Below are 20,051 nucleotides of genomic sequence, written 5' to 3' on the forward strand. Positions count from 1 at the left end.
AATATACTAAATTAGTATATTTCTACTATTTGAGTTTTTCTTGACCGCACCCGGACCATATTCCTTTCATTAATAATTTAATTATTAAACTTAAAACTTGAAAAATTTAATTTTAAAACCTTAAATTGAACGCCTATTGTCTTATTGGTTTACTATTGGCTAACAGGACTGTCCTCTTTGCTTGTTAGGGGTTATGGAAGCAGAACGTTTGAGCTTCTATGCAGCTTTCCAAGCGGGATCTACAGGTCAGGATATCCGGTATTTATTGGTCTCTGGGGCTTCCATAGTTAACACACGATTGAGCATTGGATAAATATACATATGTTTTAGTATATCTTCTTTTTGATTTCTGCTGAGCTAATTAAGAGCTAAGTAAGTTGAATTGCCTTTAATAACTACACAAAGAGTTTTCGAGAAAGATGATGCAATAGATTGCTTGCGGCAGTTCATAAAACTATGAAATATGAATGATTATTGATTGTTATTTCGTGTTGTGATTGATAGGTTGAATGATAAATTTTGTTATAACCGTTTGTAGTTAGTAATTGAAGTTTATTTCATTTATATATTTGTTTTCTTGTTCTTGATTATGCAGCACGATTTTAAGAAGAATTTTAACCTATAAAAAAAAAAAATTACTAAAAATAAAAATTATGCATTGCTTTTAAACTAAATCGGTTACAAAGTAGTATACCTATAAAAGGGTTTAGAGTTACTACTTCTTAAAAACGCTGCCATAGCGGATAGGTCTGATTTATTTATATATAATTTTATATCTATTTAGAAAATTATTCTGTAATCTATATTGGGTGTACTGTACAATCAAAGCTGCTTACCCTTTTTTGAGATATATGTATAGAAAATTGGTGAATAAGTATTGCGGATACAGTATAATCCCTACTCCGTGTATATTCCCGAGTTATATCAATGTAAATTTTAATAATAGATTAATGGTTAAGTATTGAATATTATATTTAGAGAGAGGGGGGAAAGAAAAGTTTGATTAAAACCGCCTATCTTTCCACCATTAGATCTATGTATCGTTTTTAATATTTTATTTTTTTTTAAAATAAGTTTAAATAAACACAAATTATTAAAGAAATGAACAAGAGAAAATATGGAGAATACAAAATTATATTCTATGAAGGTTGTTATTACCGCTTACAGAAATTATTGGAGGATCTGAGTTGACATATCCCTACCCAACTCGTGTTGTCAAGAACACGCACCCACAGCGGGCTCGATGCCAATCCTCTCCTCTGACCCAGTTTATATAGCAGTAGCTAATATTTATTATCTATTGTTATTCATATTATGATTTAATTTGTGTAATTAGTAATTAAATTATTTATATTTATCGTTTATAATTATAAATTTGAAAAAAAAAAATAGTAATGCTTATAATCTGTATACAGACAGTTCTTTACAGTGATTGTACAGCGTATATCAGTTTTACATCTTTCCTTAAAATAAGCATCCAAGACAGAATATGAGAGATTTCCGTTTGCATTTTGTTAACTTTTTTTTAACGCACAATTTTCTATAGTGTTACTAGTTAATATTATCTATAGTGTTCCATAGTTAATATATTTATTTTTACTTAATTTCAACATGACTGAAATTGAGCTGGTTTCAAATTGCTTGACGAGTGACACTCGTGCAACTTTTTAAGTTTTTAATTTTTAATTGATATTTTTTTCTGCCTAAAAAGTTCCGTTCTCATTCTCATAGTACCTCTAAAATAGCCATACCACAGATTCGTTTTATTTCCGAGAAATGGCCCATTCAATTATAAATAATAATCGAAAACAGGTGCTAAGAAATGTGTTTTAAATGTTTAAACTGTAAAGATTTATTTATCAAAGTATAAACTTAAATTAATGTTGGGGGAGCTGTTTTATTTTATCCGACATTTGTCGCCATAGCTAATACAGAGAACGATAAAACACCCTATATAAAACCATTAAGCCAATCTCCAGAAGAGCGAGATATCATCTGAAACTGGAAAAAGGCAAACCGGGAAGAGTTATAACAATTGGTTACGACAAAGAGCTAATCACTTAAAAGTGGTCAACCTCCATGGAGGTTTTTATTTCCCTTCAAGTGAAAGTGTCCTTATCTCCGCTAGCTCTCTCGTATATTTTCCTCCCTCTCCCCTCTTCGGCCATCTTACAAGGGTAGAGGATGGCTTCAGAGGCATATTACTTTAAGTAGGTTACAGTTAAAGATAAAAAAGTTTGGATAAAAAAGATGGGGGGGGGATTTTTTTTCTTTTTCGAAAAAGGGAAGCCATGTCCTCTTTTGATTTTCATTCGAAATGCTGTAGAATATTTGGCACACAGTTTTTACTTTCTCTTACCTATATATGGAATATATAGTAATGGGAAATATTGAGATTTTAAAAAAAAAATGGATTTGAGTTTTTAGCGAAAACACACGTTTTATGGGACACTCTGAGTCCAAATAACCGTCCTGCAAAATGTTTTTGAGAACATACTAGCTCAAAAACGAAAAGTCGTACGAAACTGACATAATATATATAAGGTGTATACCTGGGATGTTTCCTTCTTTTTTTTTCTTTTTTTTTTTTAAATGGACTAACCATAAAGTTTCTTCATATAACAGATTTTACAATTTTTTTTATCCATTTTTTAAATCGCTCTAACGATTAATTTATCAATCTCGGTATTATCAATTTAAAATGAAATGATCTTTAATATAAGCTCATTGAAGTAGTTTAATATGGCTTAAATGTCGAATTTTTAAAGCGGCTTCTTCTAAAGTAATTTAAATTTTTTTTTTTAAACCGATTAAATCGATTTATCGTTTTGAATGCCCTAACTTTTTAGTTTCTCTACTTTTAGTTATAAACTAATACTATTGGCTTTAATTTTAAAAGATGATCCCCTATTTGGGAAATACTGACGGGGATGGTATTAACGACAGAAATTGTTTCTTTTAACCCTGGTTTTGATTTATAAATGGTCTTGTTTAGTCCCGTGACAGGTCTCTTAAACGTCTTAATTTGAAAATTTTAATGTCATATCGGTTATTCTAATGATTGGGAATCAGAAACGACTGACTCGGAATCTTCATACAAGACTGAAAAGACAGGAAACTGGTCGTTGATACCGGCTATTACTTCATTTATTAGGCAAACTGTCTAAGCTCCTATTTAACTACAGAAGACTCAGTTTCACGACTTGATAAGGGCAATTTCGACTTACGGAGTTGAGTTTTGGAACTTCACTTAAGCCTTTCAATTCCTCTGGTATCTATCTACCTTAACATCTAAAATCTTACATAAAATCCTTAATGCATAAATGAAATCATCTACAATGACTTTCATGTTTCGTATTTTACCGATCTGTTTTAGACCAAATATTAATCCTTCCATGCTGGACACCCAACGACACTTCTTGTTTCTTACCTTGCTTCTTCAATTCCTGATAATCCTTGACAATTCCTAGACGACTAAAAAGAAGCTGGCGTCGAGACCTAATTGAGAAATGTTACACCAATGGATAAATTCTTCATACGTATCTACCATCATTATTACCATTGTACTCTTTACATCACATTTACGAGTTGTATTTTTCATTTTCAGCTAATCTGAATTAACTTCTATGTCTTACATTTCTACTCGTGTTGTAAAATAAATATTTAGGCGACCTACCGTGATTGATAATGTTCGACAGCAGGAATGGTGATCATTGAATATATCGAAAATAAAATAATATTGAATTATTTTTGTTGACGTAAGTAAGCTTTTATCGCACGATCCCTATTAAAAAACGTCATGCTGATTCTGTGATTCGATAATTTATCAAATATGTAATATAGCGTCTATTTCTAAACTCTCTTTAAAACAATAAGTTATTCTGTTTAAAAACCGTTGTTTTCTTTAAATATGTTTATTTTAATTTTTCTATACAGAAATTACAAATGCAAAATCGACTGGTTAATTTGTACACTAAAGTAGTTTAATGAAACTTTTCTTGTTTTAATTTTAAGTCGCAAATCCAAAATGACGCAAGACTTCTGTATCCACTCGCCTGTGTTTCAGAGAGGCAAACATAGTGAAAGTCGGACGTTGAATATTTTTTTCTATTTACACTATTTTTTAATTATAAAAAATGACAAAATTAAGGTTGGTGAGATGAAATTATACGTAAATATCGGCAAATTAGTGGATGTTAAAAAATTATAGAAATTCATCTTTCGCTATTTAATTTTTATCAGATACTTGTTATTTTAATACATGCATAATGTTTTCATAAAAATATATTTATGCTATGTTAAATAAAAAATTAATAGCTAATAAATTGATTAAAAAGGTTTGAAACAATATTTTTACACCTAATTAATTGAATTTTAAAATATGCTATCTGAAACTTGCGTTAATTATAGATTTCGAAGGATACAGAAGTTCATTAATTAATTAAAAGAAAGAGAAAAAAAAATCTGTTGTCAATTATAAAACAATACTAACTAAGCACAAATGTGTGGATGCAGAACAAGGGTTTACCCATATACCTTTTCATTTGTTCCAATCAAACCTAATAACCATGGTTTGGCAAATGGGTAATAGTACCTTTACGATGTTGCAAATATTATATTTAGTGCTAGGCTTTCTAGAGAAACGGTATGAAGTATTTTTAAAACGTAACGGTAGTTTTGAGTTCATTAAGCTATGCTCTGTTACTAAGGTATTCAGTAGGGTTAATAAAAGTATTCAAGCTTACTTGTAACCTAAATAAATAAACAATATATTTTAATTACGTTTATTTATTATTTTGAAATATTAATTTTATTATGAAAGGAATATGGTCCGGGTGCGGTCAAAAAAACTCAAATAGTAGAATATACTATTTTATTGAGCCAACGTGGTCAATCAATATCTTCCAGTATGTCACAAAAGGTCAATCAATATCTTCCATTAATTTTATTAGTTTGTAAAAAAATTTAGTTACTAGTATTCGAATTTTGAACTAAATCCACTTTACCCCTATTCAGGTTACACTGAGTGACTTTTTCGAAGCCGTACGTTTTCAATATGTACCATACTGGTTTGATTAGATTTTTTTGAGAAGGATTGAGTCCTATAGTCATTTTTTTTTTTTTTTTTAAGAAAGCATTTATAGATTTTCTCGTTATGATGGCTTTTCTTTTTAAGACCGAATCCGTCCGTTACTGTCTTCGATACTGACACATTTATTTACTCTTTTTATGTACTCGAATAGGAATTAAACTTAAACTAACAAAAATCATAAAACAAAAAAATAATAGTCTCTAGGCGTTGTATTTTTCCTTTTCTTTAAAACTCATTCACAGCTAAACTCTCCTCTTGTAAGGATTCATGGATTGCCTCGTTGAGCCATAAGGTTTCTTTCTCCTATTTCTATGTTACACGTAGCTAATGATGATTTTGAGTCAGTAATTAACCTCTGAATTTACGGAATTTCATAATTGAAATTGAACAACTTACCATAAAGAAATAAAAAAATACCCCTGTGAAAATAGATTTTTAGAGGTTTGATCTTTATTTACTTCGTTAATTTTAAATTTTCTAATTGAACACGAATACAAAAGTATGTTATTGATACGATTGCTATATGATATTATATTTCAAAACAGTTTAGTATTAATGACTGATTAATTAAGAACAGTGATTAAATTAATCAAGAGTTATTTACTACCTCATCAACGTTTTGAAAAAAAAATGAGGGAGTGTAATGTTCGGTTTTATTTTAATTTTTTTTAATTACGGTAATTCGTTTAAATATGAAAAATCAAATCAAAAACCTTTAGTATTTCCAATTGAAAGATATGATTAGTGAATGAATTACTAATATTATTAGGAGAGTTATTAAAATTCTTTTGTTTTTTTTTTTTGTTTTTTTTAGTGAGGTATTGAAGTGATAATAAATAAATAATAATATAGCACACAGCAGTTTCTCCACTAAGACAGCATCTGCGACAGATCGTTTGGATGGCGGTCTAGAATAATCCAACGAGTTAGTCGCTACCGTACCTTCCCACTCTAGTCATCTACCTATGTTCCCTTCACGCCTTTAATAATTTTTCTGTGAGAGAGTAATGGAAATAAATAATGCAATAAATGACTAAATCAGCGGCTTACCAGGGTTGAAAAATTATCTTTCTTAATTTTCTATTTACTACTTATATATCTATCTTGGAGGTATAATATAGCTTCCATTGTATAATAAAGTAGTGGAGTAGTTCTTATTTTTTTTCCAATGACTTCGAGGTTAAAAATGGACCATCATGCATCTGGTACACATTTTCAGATAATGACCGGTATGAGTTACGTTATCTGAGTCTGGGCCAATCATACACCTCAATATTGATAAAAATGTTAAATCATTCATAAATTACTAGTCATTATTGATTATTTCACAATTTTATTAATGCTGATGCGTGTATTTGGACCAGGCACGCGTAGACAGGACATAAAAGCTACTAAATTTATTGGCAGAATAATCTTGTTATATCTTGACTTTTTGACGTGAACAGCTTAAGTCATCGTAACTTTATTGTTTATTTTATAAAGGTCTAGGACTATAGTCGATAGTGCATGTATTGTCAGTGAAGAAATTATCACGTTTTCTGTTCCTGTATACGTTTTGTCAGTGAACTGTCCCACATTTTTAGTCATTACAGCAACCGTAGCGACTGTCATGGTGTATACTGTATGACAGTCACAGCCATAAGTTGGCAGTAACATGCTCCTGGCAACAAAAGCCGATCTTGCTGGTACCCTCAAATTAAATAACTATTCATATTTTTGTTGCCTAATGATTTAGAGGTAGAACAAATTTTGTGTTAGAATATGAAGAAATTTATTATGGAACACATTTTATGGAATTTTCAATAATTCAAATTGTAGTAGTGTTTCCTAACATTTTTTTCTAGATTATTTAAACCCTATTTTTGTATTATGCGATTATGCTCTTTTTAAAACAAACAATTAAATCGTAAATAATTAAATATTATTTTCATTTTTTATTTTTAACATAGAATTCAGGGAATGTTTCGACCGGCGGTGAAGATTCAATACCCCTGAATTCCGGCTAAGTTATTTATACCCTACTCCATTGGCTCTGTAACCAACCTTAAGGAGTTTATTGTGTATTTGTTTTCTTAGGTAATTCACTTGGATTTTCGTTACTCTATGTAAGCAGAGGGAGTTCTCAAAAACTGAGTTTAAGTTTTTAAAAAAAAAACAACTGTAAAATGAGAATAAGTTCAAATATTCTGTTATGTGAAAAAATAATTTATGATCTATTCTCACAATTGTTCCTGCTTGTCATTCTCAAACGACAAATCAAATTTATTGTTAAACCTTGACTTGTAATCATGTAAGCTACCTACCCAGTAGAAATGGTGAATCTATTTTGACCTTTAGGAAGATAATTCGACCGTATGTAAATAACTGTTGGAACAGGGTCCGGGTTGTGGTCAAGAAAGGTACAAATTTACAAATTATTTGTTCGTAAGCAAATTGATGGATGAAGCCATGTAGCGAAACCTATGTTACGAATAGTTTGCTATTTGTGTACCTTACTGACCTTTGTATTCGTATTTGACAGACTTTTTTTAATTCTATCCTCGGAATTCACACTGATTAACAGGGGTTCTTAAACATATTTCGAAAAATCTGCTTTTTATTTTATATTTTTAAGTGCCTGCTTTATATTTTCCGTTCAGCTCTCTTAGGTTCTAACGATTCTAAACATGAATGGATAGTTCTACGTTGCTATCCATACTTTAGTAGAAAGGTTTCTCTCTCTACCTGCCCTAGTTTGTATCTAGAGCAGCTGTCGCTTAGGAGGTTCCCATGCGGTGCTTTTGTAAGGTTTGATCTTATTGTAGGTCCTATTGAATTTTTCCTTAATTTGATATTGTTGATGTATTTTTTATAACATTCTTCTTAAAAGGGAATAACATTAAAACATTATAGTAACTTAGAATTAAGGCGATTTTAAAGATAAATGTGGTGGTTGCGTAATATTTGACTCATGTACCATGAACGTGGGCTACGTTGGACCAGGTGTCTTTTGCCCTAAAGTAAGAAAACAACAAAAAAAATTCTATTTTTTCTTTAGAAACCATTTTTCAAACCACTGACGGTAGTTACATCTAGTCTAGAGCACTAAGCACTAATTAATATTGGTAACACTGATATTTTGTTCACTCAGTTCAGACAGTGGTTTTTTCAATCTCAAAATCACAACTGTCGAAACTATTTTATTCCCGTTACTACTTTTAAAATTATTTGTTCAACTAAATAGTTCATTACATTAATCAGTGGTATGGTTGCTCTTGTAACCTAAAAAGTAAAGCCTTATTTAACCTAGGGATTAAAATAAATCTACAGAGCTACAACTCATGAAATAGTTTGTAATTAGGTACTAGTAATTAGTTACTATAACAACGGTTGTGCAAGATGTTTTGGCCAGAAACAGCTCGACCGCCATATAAGGCTATACTGACATGATATTTCCTAGCGATAACGATGAGGAACGGGAGGAAACAGTAATCGCTCCCGAAGAAAGTCAAATAAATGAGACTCCAGTTAAACCTCGTTGTTCCAACCTCTTTAATCCTCAGTGAAGTAACCCAGAAGCAAACTTGACCCAACGTTACCCTAATATTAGAGTTAACCATGGAAATTGCAATAAATTATCCGCTTAAAAAAAATAAATCTTCAATATATGATAGTCAAGTAGTGTCAAAAACAATCAAAAAGGTACTATATCTTACTAAAAAGAAAAAACAAAAACAGATTTGTTGCGATGTGATTTAAAATTGAAATATCGTATTGTGCATTTCGATTTTTGCTGGATTTAAGATTAGCTTTTATCTCGCCTATGTTCACGTGTTTTGCTGAATCCCATATTTCTGATCTAATAGCCCTAATGGTTCATTGTTTCTTCTTGTTAATGATATTTTATAAGAATGGAGTTATAGTATACTTAACTTTTTAACAATAGATACTTTCAATTCATAAGTTTCTTTTAGCAGTTCTTATCCTTACGTACGTGATGAAATAAAATGTGTAGCTTTTTTAATTCGGACTTCGGGTTTTTTTTTTTTTTTTATATAGATTTCCACCTTATCAAGGAATATTCTTCAACTGGAGTTGTTACAATAAAGTTAGGTGTTTTTTTTCCTTATAATAAAAGGATGTGAAACCATTATCACAACCTGCAATACGTCTTTTCCATTGGATTGGATGGTTTTGAAACCACTCCTAACATTTTTAAATTAATATTACAAACATCCTTATGATAACCTGGATAAACTCTAGTAATACCTTGCTTAACCTGTGATTACTCGAAGGGTTTACAAACTTTTAAATTGGTTTTTATAGTACTAAATAAATGGTTAATCTCTTCCGGGTTCTGTTGGTAAGTACATGATTTTGAAATGTATTTAAAATAAAAATTGTGCTGTGCGCGCATTAACAGCTTTCAATTACTGAAAAAATTCATATTTTAAGGTTGCTCGGCGAGAAAATTACGAATATAAACTTTATTTCGCCCAATTTTACAATTTTTTATCAAAATATAGGGAAGTCGTATACATATCAATGCGTCTAGGCATTTTCCGATTCAAACTCCTTTTTCTTTTTTTCTTCTTTGATAATTTAACAAATTATTTAATATTATGTATATATTCATTGCTTATTATTGCTAACTGTTTAAATACTTTTAATTGAAGCTGATAATTCATTTCAAACCGATAAAATTATAGACACTTTAGAGGGAAGATTTTTAAAAAATCCGGCATTTAACCTCATCCAAACTATTAGAATGAGGATGAAACCTATCTTATTTTTAAGAGTATTTAATTTACATTGATGTATCGACTTTAATCGAACTCGTACAAAATTTAATGTAATTCTATATTTTATTGAACATTAAAATATAGAATTAAATTAAATTCCAATTAAATAATTTTTAAAACACAAATATTAATCTCGTGAATTTTAAATGCTTTAAAACTGATTAAATACTTGTGAATTAGAATGCACTTTTTTTTTTTTATTACAAAATATTTTTAATTTTATATAATATATTTTAAAATAATAATCAAAATACTTTTTGCTCAGTTCCCCATCATGAATATCGAAATATTTATATCAGCTCATTCAAAATTATCAATCATCAAGTAGCTAAGATTTCCATTGCAAATAAATACCTCACACGTTATAATAGATAGTGACTCACCGGATATGCATTGCCGCTGTAAAACTTGAAATATTGTGATCTTAGTTCTGAAATATTTAAACTAATGTATCTTATCTAAAGTTGTAACTGAATCTTTAAAAAAAAAAAAAAAAATTAAAAAGTGCTATAAAGTTGTTAATAATGTTTATCATTGTAGAACTACTAGTTTTTATGATATTTGACAAAATAAACTCACTAAATGTTAATTTCTAGTTGTTCGTATAGAATGTTGGATTTTTGAAAAAATATATCTCTAGACCCATAAGACGCACATATGTCTGCCAACACTCAAAATAAAGAAAATTTAACTTACTATAAAGTAGTTTATGACACTTATCTTCGTGGGGGTAGCAGTTTTTATGAGATTCACATATGAATATAAATTTGGCAAATGAAAATTTGTCCGAACAACTATAAATCAATTTATTTTAGCAAATTTCATCAAAACTACTACTCCTAGGACAATAAACCTCATAAACTACTTTATAGCTCATTAAATTAACTTTAATTTGAGTGTTAATAGACATCAATAGTTTTTGAGATATCGAGTTTTCAAAATAAATTCACTAACTACTAATCTTTCAGTACGTTCCATACAACTATGAAATGTTGTTTTTTAAAAAGCTATATTTCGAGAACAATTTAACGTAAATAACTCTATTAGGGCTCATATTTTTGCACATTTACTCTACTTTAAATAACATTCTCTTAGGTTTTCTTGTGCTGTTGCTAGTTTTTATGATATAGAGCTCCGAATAAAAAATTATTATTTTTTATCGTTTTGTAACAGCTGCCATTTTTTATTCCCTCTACCTATAACAGGCAGACTCATCAATTTTGACTAGTAATTATACATAGTTTTCAATGAAATAATCAAAAATTGAGGTGAGATAACTGCCTTTTTTCTCCTCTAGGTTACACTCAACTTCAAATAATGCTTTTAAGATGTTTTGGAATTGAGGCCGTTCTTTCATTTATAAATGAGTAACCTACTGACAGTAAAATATTCGTTTTGATGTTGAATCAAAAAAAAATTTTTTGAAGGAAATGGCAAATAATGAAAAAAAAACAGTATTCGTATTAAAACGTTTGGAGTGAGACAGAATCTCACGATGTCGATTGTGTACATCTAATATTCTATTAATAGATTTATAAAATCAGCTGCCCGAGTGCGATGCGTCATCTAACGACCGACGAGATAATGTGTTCTGTTTGCGACCAACGTTTTCTTTCAAAGGTTTTTCTGAAAATTATTTTCGGCATTATAGAGATAATTTCTAGTGAACAAACCTAAATTCAATATTTTATATATATCTGAAGATAAAGAACATAGAGGGGATAAAAAAGCTGACAAGTCAACCGAACTCCTCATACTTTAAAACAGATTTGATAGAATCCGATTTTGAAGTAATCCCATAATCTGATATAATCCAAGACCTATAGGTCAAGATCCCACTCAAACGTGTTCTACTAATAGTACAAGAGCCGGGAAGAAAAAAAGGCAGTTATCTCACCCCAATTTTTGATTACTTTAATGAAAACTATGTATAATTACTAGTCAAAATTGATGAGTCTGCCAAGTATAGGTAGAGGGAATAAAAAATGGCGGCTGTTTCAAAACCTTAAAAAAACATTATTTTTTATTCGGAGCTGTTTATTATTTATTATAAAAACTAACGACAACACTATAAAATCTAAAAGAACATAATTTAAAGAAGAGTAAATTTGCTGAAATATTAGCTCTAAAAGAGCTATTTAATTCCAATAGTTCTCGAGATATAGCTTTTTAAAAAGCAAAATTTCTTAAAAATCTACTGAAAGATTAGTAGTTAGTTAATTTATTTTGAGAAATCTATATCTCAAGAACTATGTGGCATACAGATGTCTATTAGCATTCAAATTAAAGCTAGTTTAATGGACTTTAATGAAGTTTATGACCTTTACCTTCGTAGGAATAGTAGTTTTCATGATATATGCTAAAATAAATTGATTTATAGTTGTTCAGGCAATAAGTTTGATTTATGAAATACTTTATATTAGAAACATATATAAATATATATATGTATAGCTCAGATATTTCAAATGTGATAAATAGAAATCACTAAACGGAAAAAAGTTGTTTGATCTATAATAATCAAATATTAATATTTATTAAATAAGATTTATTTGTGATTGATATACTTATTAGTTGTCCTAATAGACGATTGAAAAAATATAGTACCATATAGGTTATAAGTGCATTTTCAAATATGTTGTTAGATAAATTTTTTTCTAACATTTTGTAAAATAACTGGTTTCTAAATGAACTACTATTAATAAATTACAGTATGATTTTGTGCAAATAAATTAATTTAACAGTTGAAAAAATTTGGAGATTTTCTGCTTTATTACTGCTGTACGTTATCGTTCTTGAAGTTCGGTTCTGTAGATACTGGAAAGCTAGGCAAAATCATACTTGAATTATGATATCATCATTTCCTCGTTTCGCAATGTTTTATCATTAATATATTATTATTTATGTATTTGTTATCCGTTTTGCTGACTGCTGAGACTCGGACTTGTAAGACTACAGATGAAGGAGATGACCGGAGCGAGCTGGCTGGCAGTAGCTGTTTATGTATTGATCGCCGTTGGCGGCTGCGGTGGCGGGGGTACTCACTATCAGCTTCTCCGTATAACTGTTCGCTTTTTGTCACTGCCTGCATCTCTGTAACTGCTATAAAGTAACGGTTAAGTATTAATCATCGCTGTATATGTCGGTTAAAGGGGTCATATTTCGGCCGATAATCGACCGGAATATTCGAAGAAGCCACCGACAGACAACTCAGCCGGTGACAATTGTCCTCGTTCCTAATTAGATTGCATCAGTCGATCTGAAAATAAATATATCTCGCATTGCCCTACCTTTTTTGCTCTATTTATTTATTTCTGTTTTAATCTTTGTTTTCAGTTATCTATGAATAATTGATTTCAGATAAAAATTTTAATTATATCATAATCATTGATAAAGCTCTTAAAACCTGTGAAGTTAATAAATTATTAAAAATAAAATATTATTTGTGATTAGCACTGTAAATTGAAAAAATATCTTTCAATACTGATCAGCAAATTTATGCAAATTCCAAGAAGGTTACTAACGCACAGGGAAAAAGATACGTTTCATTTCGAGAACACTTTACGCCTGTATTGTTTGGTACCGAAAAATGTGACTCTTGAATGGAATATACTACGAAACCCGGAAAATGTATTCGTTTTTATTTCGTTGCTTAATAAAAAGGAGGCAAATTGCTCGGCCATTCTGGGAAGTCCGGGATTGGTTTTAGCCTTAGTTCCAGGTATAAGTTAAAAAGGGATTGTAATTTTATTTTTAAATTGAGGTGTACTGTAAAAATAAAAAAAAACTATTAGTTTTTAATAACTGTTACCTATTTGTAATAAGTTTCAATTAGTCATATCGCGGATTTTTTATTATTATGAAATATAACTGCTGTTGTAGATTTAGTCCGATGAGTTAGTTTGAGGTTGAACTTTTTTTTTTTAAAGTTTACTGTAAAAATTGTTCCATTATTTTTTTTTTTTTAATAGTCATTTTATTGGCATTTGTTTATTTTTTCATACTATGGATTTATATATTGTTGTAATATAAGAATTTTCAATTACACATATTTAATTGAAATGGCTGAAAAAAGTTTGAGGTTAAAAAAAATTTATAAGATGATGAAATTTCATATACTTTATAAATAGCAGTTATTTTAGGCTTAGTACGAGAAGTAGATGTGAGATTTTTTTAATTTAGCTGGAGTGTAAACATAAGAAAAACTGACTCTTTATTTTTTAATAAAATTTACTTTAATTGAAAAAGTTAACTTCTATCATTCGCGGGATTTATGTTCTACTATTATATGGTAATTTTCAATTTTACATTTTTAATTGAAATGGCAGAAGAAAGTTCGATGTTAACAAATTACATTTAGTGGCCTATATGTTAAATACCATTTGGAAATATAACCACATCGTTATGATTATACTACGGTTTTATTTTATTCTAAAGAAAATAACTGTTAAAAATGCCAGGATGCCGCAAAAACACATTCCATCCACCTCAAGAGTTGCTTATCTAGTATGTCATAACTATTATCTTGAACGTTTTTAACGCTTAAATGATATTTATGATATCTTTGGTATTTAACTTGAAATTATTTTAAGTTTAAATTAATAAAATTTAATAAAAAGGAGTTGTTAAATTCTAGCAGTTATTTCTCATACTAGATAATAATTAAAAACTTCCGGCAAATTCATCTCTAGAATACGAATGCTCACTTATATAGTATTCTACTTTCTAAGCTTTTAAAATGTGTGATCTGTTAATCTGTCATTCTTAGCCTATTTATGAACTATGTATACCACCATACATGTTTACCTTTTCAGGTTTTTTCCAGTTCTGGAGCCTACCTAACTCTTGAGTTCCTAATGGAATAGGATACATCATCTACAAGTGAAGTTCATTAAGTCAGGATTTTCTAGTTTTGAGTCATTTGGTTTTTCCAATCTAAAATGTTTAAAAGATTAAACTCCAAAGAATTTATTAATATCATTAAAATCTGCTTATAAAGAGGTCTTATTTTTTTCTTTTTTAAATAGGTTATAAGACGACTTAACATCAATTAAAATGTCTACCCGGCGTTTTATATGAGTATAAATCACCATATATTACGATGTTTCGAGCATAATCAACAACATGGATTTGGTATTCATATAGTTCTATATCAATTTCTATCAACTGCTATTGGCATATCAATACTTGGATCAGAACTGTTCCGATTTTGATCCAATTTGGAAAGTTGTGAATTAGTACAAAACTAAAACAGTATAAAATTATATCCCTTAATTTCGTTTAACGCATGCGTAAATTTATTTTTCTTAAAATCTCCGTATTTTGAAAACATCTTATCTGATTTGGTCAAAAATTTGAGAAAAGAGATAAGTGTAAATGGAGTCCAGTAATAATTTCGGCTAATTCCATACAATGTATTTACTTACCTTTGCTCACACGCAAACATGTCTTAACAACTACTGTTATAGATTTTTTTTCAATCAACATTCTCAAAAACTTGGAAAACGGTAATAAAATAATTTTGTGCATTTAGATCTATCTTATGATCCGTTTTTTTTTAGCTAAGCTATAATAATAATTGTTAATTAAGAATAGGTCGTGTTTTATGAGAATTTGTGCCTAATGTTGCCTGTTATTTTTTGTTTACATATATCTGTGGTTTCTTTTTCCTTATTCGAATTAGGATAACGAGGAACCCTGGATTAATCAGTATATTATTATTATAAGTCTTCTGTCCTAATTCCCTTTCTATTTCCGGTATTTAGTAAGTACATAGTAGTATATAGTAACAATACTACTACACTCAACAGAGAGATACTCATAGAGAAGTAATACGGAGGCCACTTGAGGAGCAAATGCGGTTAGTCTGTCAAGGCCAAGCAGGGACCGGCGGCTACTAGTGTTTGCAAGCACTTGTTCGTGCTTTCTCTTCAAGTATCTTTTAAAACCCGTCTGTTTGTTTATTTATATATAACATAATGCGCATTTAATTTATCAATACGTAATATATTTACTTTTTATTTTCGTTGTAAGAAAAAAAATTACCATACGTTCTTCTGTGTTTAAAAACCTGTCGAAACGACCTATCCTTTGCCCCAAATAATTCAAGTAACTTACTTTAATAACATTAATATTAATATCTTCGTTCGATGTTCTTAATTACTTGGATAATTTCTTGCAACCTACCTAAGGGTCAATAATTATTGCCCTATGCATCCTTCCTGTCCTCCTGTTTTGTCCTTTTTATTTGAATTTCAGAAAATGAATAACTCTTTTTCCAATTTTTTTTCGTAAAGAACTTGAAATACTTATTTTTTTACGTAATGAAATGAAATAGAGCTATTAGTATTCAAAAATAATTTTAATTGCAACATTAAGTGTGCAGTAAAATTTTAATTATTTAAAGTTACAATATAAACTGTGGTTTTATTACATTACTCTTGTAAAGGATATTTTGTATAATGATGTGTTGCAACCATGACCTGCTTTCTGGCGAGCTAACTCAGCTATCTCCCGAATCGTATTTAACACAAATCTTTGTCGTAGATCTTAAATTTTTGTTTTTAATTCCTGATATTGGCATTAGGTTAAGATAAATCAATTAATTAGTATGTAATTAATATTCAATTAAAAATAATTGTGTTAAGAAAGTTGATTTGTCTTATTTTTTCATAATTATGTATTTTTTTTTTATTTCTTGTTTGTGACTGGTTTTATTTATCAATTATTATAAATTAGATCTATTTAGCCTCAATACCCATTATTAATTTATTTTAAATCTAGAAATATTAAGGCCAACCTGGTCGTCATCAAGAATAATCTGTTAATTACTTTATCTTTTTATCAACAATTGAAAAAATAGAAACATTATTAGTTCCAAATAAGTAACTACTTATAATTCAGTATTACTGAATTAAAAATAAAATATTTTTTATTTTATTATTTTTTGGGGGCGTTCAGTTTCAAAACCAGCCGTGTCCATTTCAGAATTATTAATTTTTACTTTATTTTTACTTATTAATTTTTACTTTCTTTACTTCTCAGGTAAGGAGAATATTATGATTGCGTAAAAATTTCGATATGTAGTTTTCAATGAATCTATATGTTTTAAATCTTTCCAAGATAAAAAAAAATTATATAAATAGATAATTGGCCGTATAATGTCAAATATGAAGAAGATTGTCAGGGTTACGGTAAAAAAGAAAGAAAATAATTAACAACTTATTTATTTTCCGACTTTTCTCCCCACTTTCTAGGGCTTCATCAGGGCTGTCCAAGATGATAGCTTTATAGACTTCAAGTCCGAAAATAAATACCTGTTAACTATTTTTGTTCTTTTTTACCGCAACCCTGACTATCTTCTCATATTTAAAAAAAAATTCTTTTTGCCCATTGGTTTGTCTGCCAGTGTCACGATTATATCTCGGACGGATGGACCGATTTTGTTACTTCTTTTTTTTTTGTTTTGTACGAATTCAATTCTCGAAGCGCCTTTGTATCAAAACGGGCACTGTGCGAAATTAGCGAAAAACACATTTTTATGTTATTATTTCATATATGCATTTGAAAGACACTTAACTTAATAAAAAAAAATTAAATCGAGCCAGTATTAGCTAAGATACGACTTGTTAAAAGTTGTACTTATGTTCTAAGCATCTGCTCAGTTTTCCATGAAAAACTCATCAATTTTATTTTTTAAATTAATTTTTGGATAAATTCAAAATCACTACATCTGGAATATTTAAGATGTTCTTTGAAAGGATAATTAAATCTCTATCGGACCAATATTAATGAAGGATGTAAATATATAGCAAGGTATTATTTTATTACTCTGACCCTTTACTTAGAAGACAGAGTGAATACATTTATACAATACAAAAAATATTACTATATTTTATTTTTTATTTAATAGTTTTGTTACTATATTATCACGAAGTTAAATATATTCTCTTTCAAAAAACAGTCAAATCACACGTTTTATGAAAGATTGTTTTTGTATCTTTTGATTTAGTTACAAAACTGTTGATTAAAAAAAAAAATATTATTTGGAAATAGACTAGACTGGCTTTAGAAAAAAATATATTTATATTATCTTGAATATTTTTAGATTATTCGGAATTTCATTAGTTTATTATTTATGATTATGACTGTTTCGTTAGCGAACGGTTCCAAAGAGGTAGAAACTGAAGAGTACTGTGAGATTGGAGTAAGTAAATAGGGGAGAGCTCTCTCGACACCCGCGGCATTGATCCGGCCCCCCTCCTGCTTCCATCATTTGTCATTCATAACTGGTTTCGTGTGTGTTCTCTTATCTCTATCGCTGTCTGTCTCTCTGACCCTTTACTGAGATGAGAGAATGTGCTCTGTCGGCAATCTTGTTCAGATGGATCTCCTCTAAGTCTTGAGATAAATTTGCTTCGTAACAACAGAGCAAAGGAACGTCATTTTCTGCGACTGCAATCGAAAAGAAAAAGGCAATAACTATGGTCAAAATGTCCATTATTGATTCTTTTAAGATTTGAATATGGGATCATTTCTTCATAGCTCAATAAGCATAACCATTGAGAACTTTTTTTGGTTAATTCATTAGTAAACAGAATGTTTGAGAATCTCTGAAGAGCTCTAGATTAGATATTATTTTATATTGTATCTGCATATATTCGGTGCAAAGCCAAAGTTGTGTATTTACAAATTTGGCTATTTTTCTACCCAGTTTAACGTGTTCTTTGTTCTATTCCCCATTCCACCAAGACCTAATTGTCACTAATTAAAAATAGAAAATGATCAATGAGCGGATACCAGTATTAAAATTTTAATACTTCCTTAAATCCTAAAATAAAAATAAGCTGTTATATCCATCCTGTTAAATAATTTCTATCATATTTAAAAGTATTTTATGAAGAAACTTGGTCTGGGAGCTTTCATAAAAACTATTTATTATACATCAACGGATTTGCACTCACTATGCAGGGCATCTCAGGTCTAAAAAATATTATAAACTAGGGTTGGAGGATAACTGATAATATTTTGGCCACTATAGCCACATACACTTAGGACATGAGTCAGGGAAAAAAAGCAAGAGATGACCTTTTTAGGTAGTGTTCAAACTACCTGGTAATATCAGACTCCCCTATGCTGGAAAAGGGTGAAATTCGCAATGGGTTGTTTTTAGTATCTTATATATTAATCTTAATTATTATTTTTACATTTCTGTTCAAAATAATAATTTTCACATAATCGTGCTCCATTCATATATCCACCAACCGATATCCAATAACTGCTGATACTATTGATTATCAGAGATGGTAAAAATTAGCTTTAGGTGAAACTAATAGCTAAAATTATCCTGGATATGACCCTCATCTTCAGGAGGCTGTGACCTGTTTTTGTTCTCAAACTTATAGTTAGCTGATGATTTTTGTGTTTGAAATAAAAAAAAAAAAAACAAGCTTTGTTTCTAGGCCCATCAAATTAATAATAGTTAATAGCAATTATATTAAGAAGTATATTTAAATTTATATATATAGTCAAAATGTATTTAACAATGAAATAGTTGTTAAGATTTTTTTTCTGTACCTTCTAAATATGCCTCCTAATCTATTCATTACATTTTGTTCTAGATGGGGAGCAAGGATCATGGGAAAGTGGTTTGTCTTATGAGTGTAGATCCCTACTCTTCAAAGCTCTCCACAACCTCATCGAAAGGTAAATTATCTGCATGAGATAAAGAAATTCCTAGTGCCTTTTGGACAATTATACTCATTTTTTCTTTAAAATTCAAAAACTGCCTGTAAGTGTTTTATTAAATTTAAACTCGATAACTTAACTGCTTATATACAATTATATCAGTTTCATCTCTGTGGAAAAAATACTAATTATTTATTATTTTATAATAAAAATTAACTACATAGTTTTAAAAAGATCTTCATAATATCTAATAAAAGTATTGAAACATCACATTGTAAACTGGAGAAATTTGTATTCTATTTTTAAATTTTGTATGAAATTTTTAATTGATTATTATTAATAAAATATGTAACTTCCATTTAACTGTTATTTTGATATAATTTTTTTTTTAGGTGTTTACTCTCTAGGGATTTTGTTAGAATTGGGAAGTGGTATGTTCAACCCTACGACAGCTCAGAAAAGATGTTGGAAAAGAGGTTTGTAGTAGCAATTTT

General features: G+C 29.4%; 1 protein-coding gene across 1 annotated transcript in view; it reads left to right on the forward strand.

Moving 5' to 3' along the window:
- The window catches only part of skd (mediator complex subunit skuld), a 107,923-nt gene that overhangs the window by 54,637 nt on the left and 33,235 nt on the right, over window positions 1-20,051 (forward strand). Inside the window, exons 3-4 of the mRNA XM_014419379.3 lie at window positions 19,491-19,575; window positions 19,950-20,033. Of these exons, the coding sequence (XP_014274865.1) occupies window positions 19,491-19,575; window positions 19,950-20,033 (169 nt within the window). The remainder of the gene's footprint in view (window positions 1-19,490; window positions 19,576-19,949; window positions 20,034-20,051) is intronic.

The sequence above is a fragment of the Halyomorpha halys genome, unplaced genomic scaffold, assembly GCF_000696795.3.
Source record: "Halyomorpha halys isolate HHAL.00 unplaced genomic scaffold, Hhal_1.1 Scaffold237.1, whole genome shotgun sequence".
In the NCBI taxonomy this organism is placed as follows: domain Eukaryota; kingdom Metazoa; phylum Arthropoda; class Insecta; order Hemiptera; family Pentatomidae; genus Halyomorpha; species Halyomorpha halys.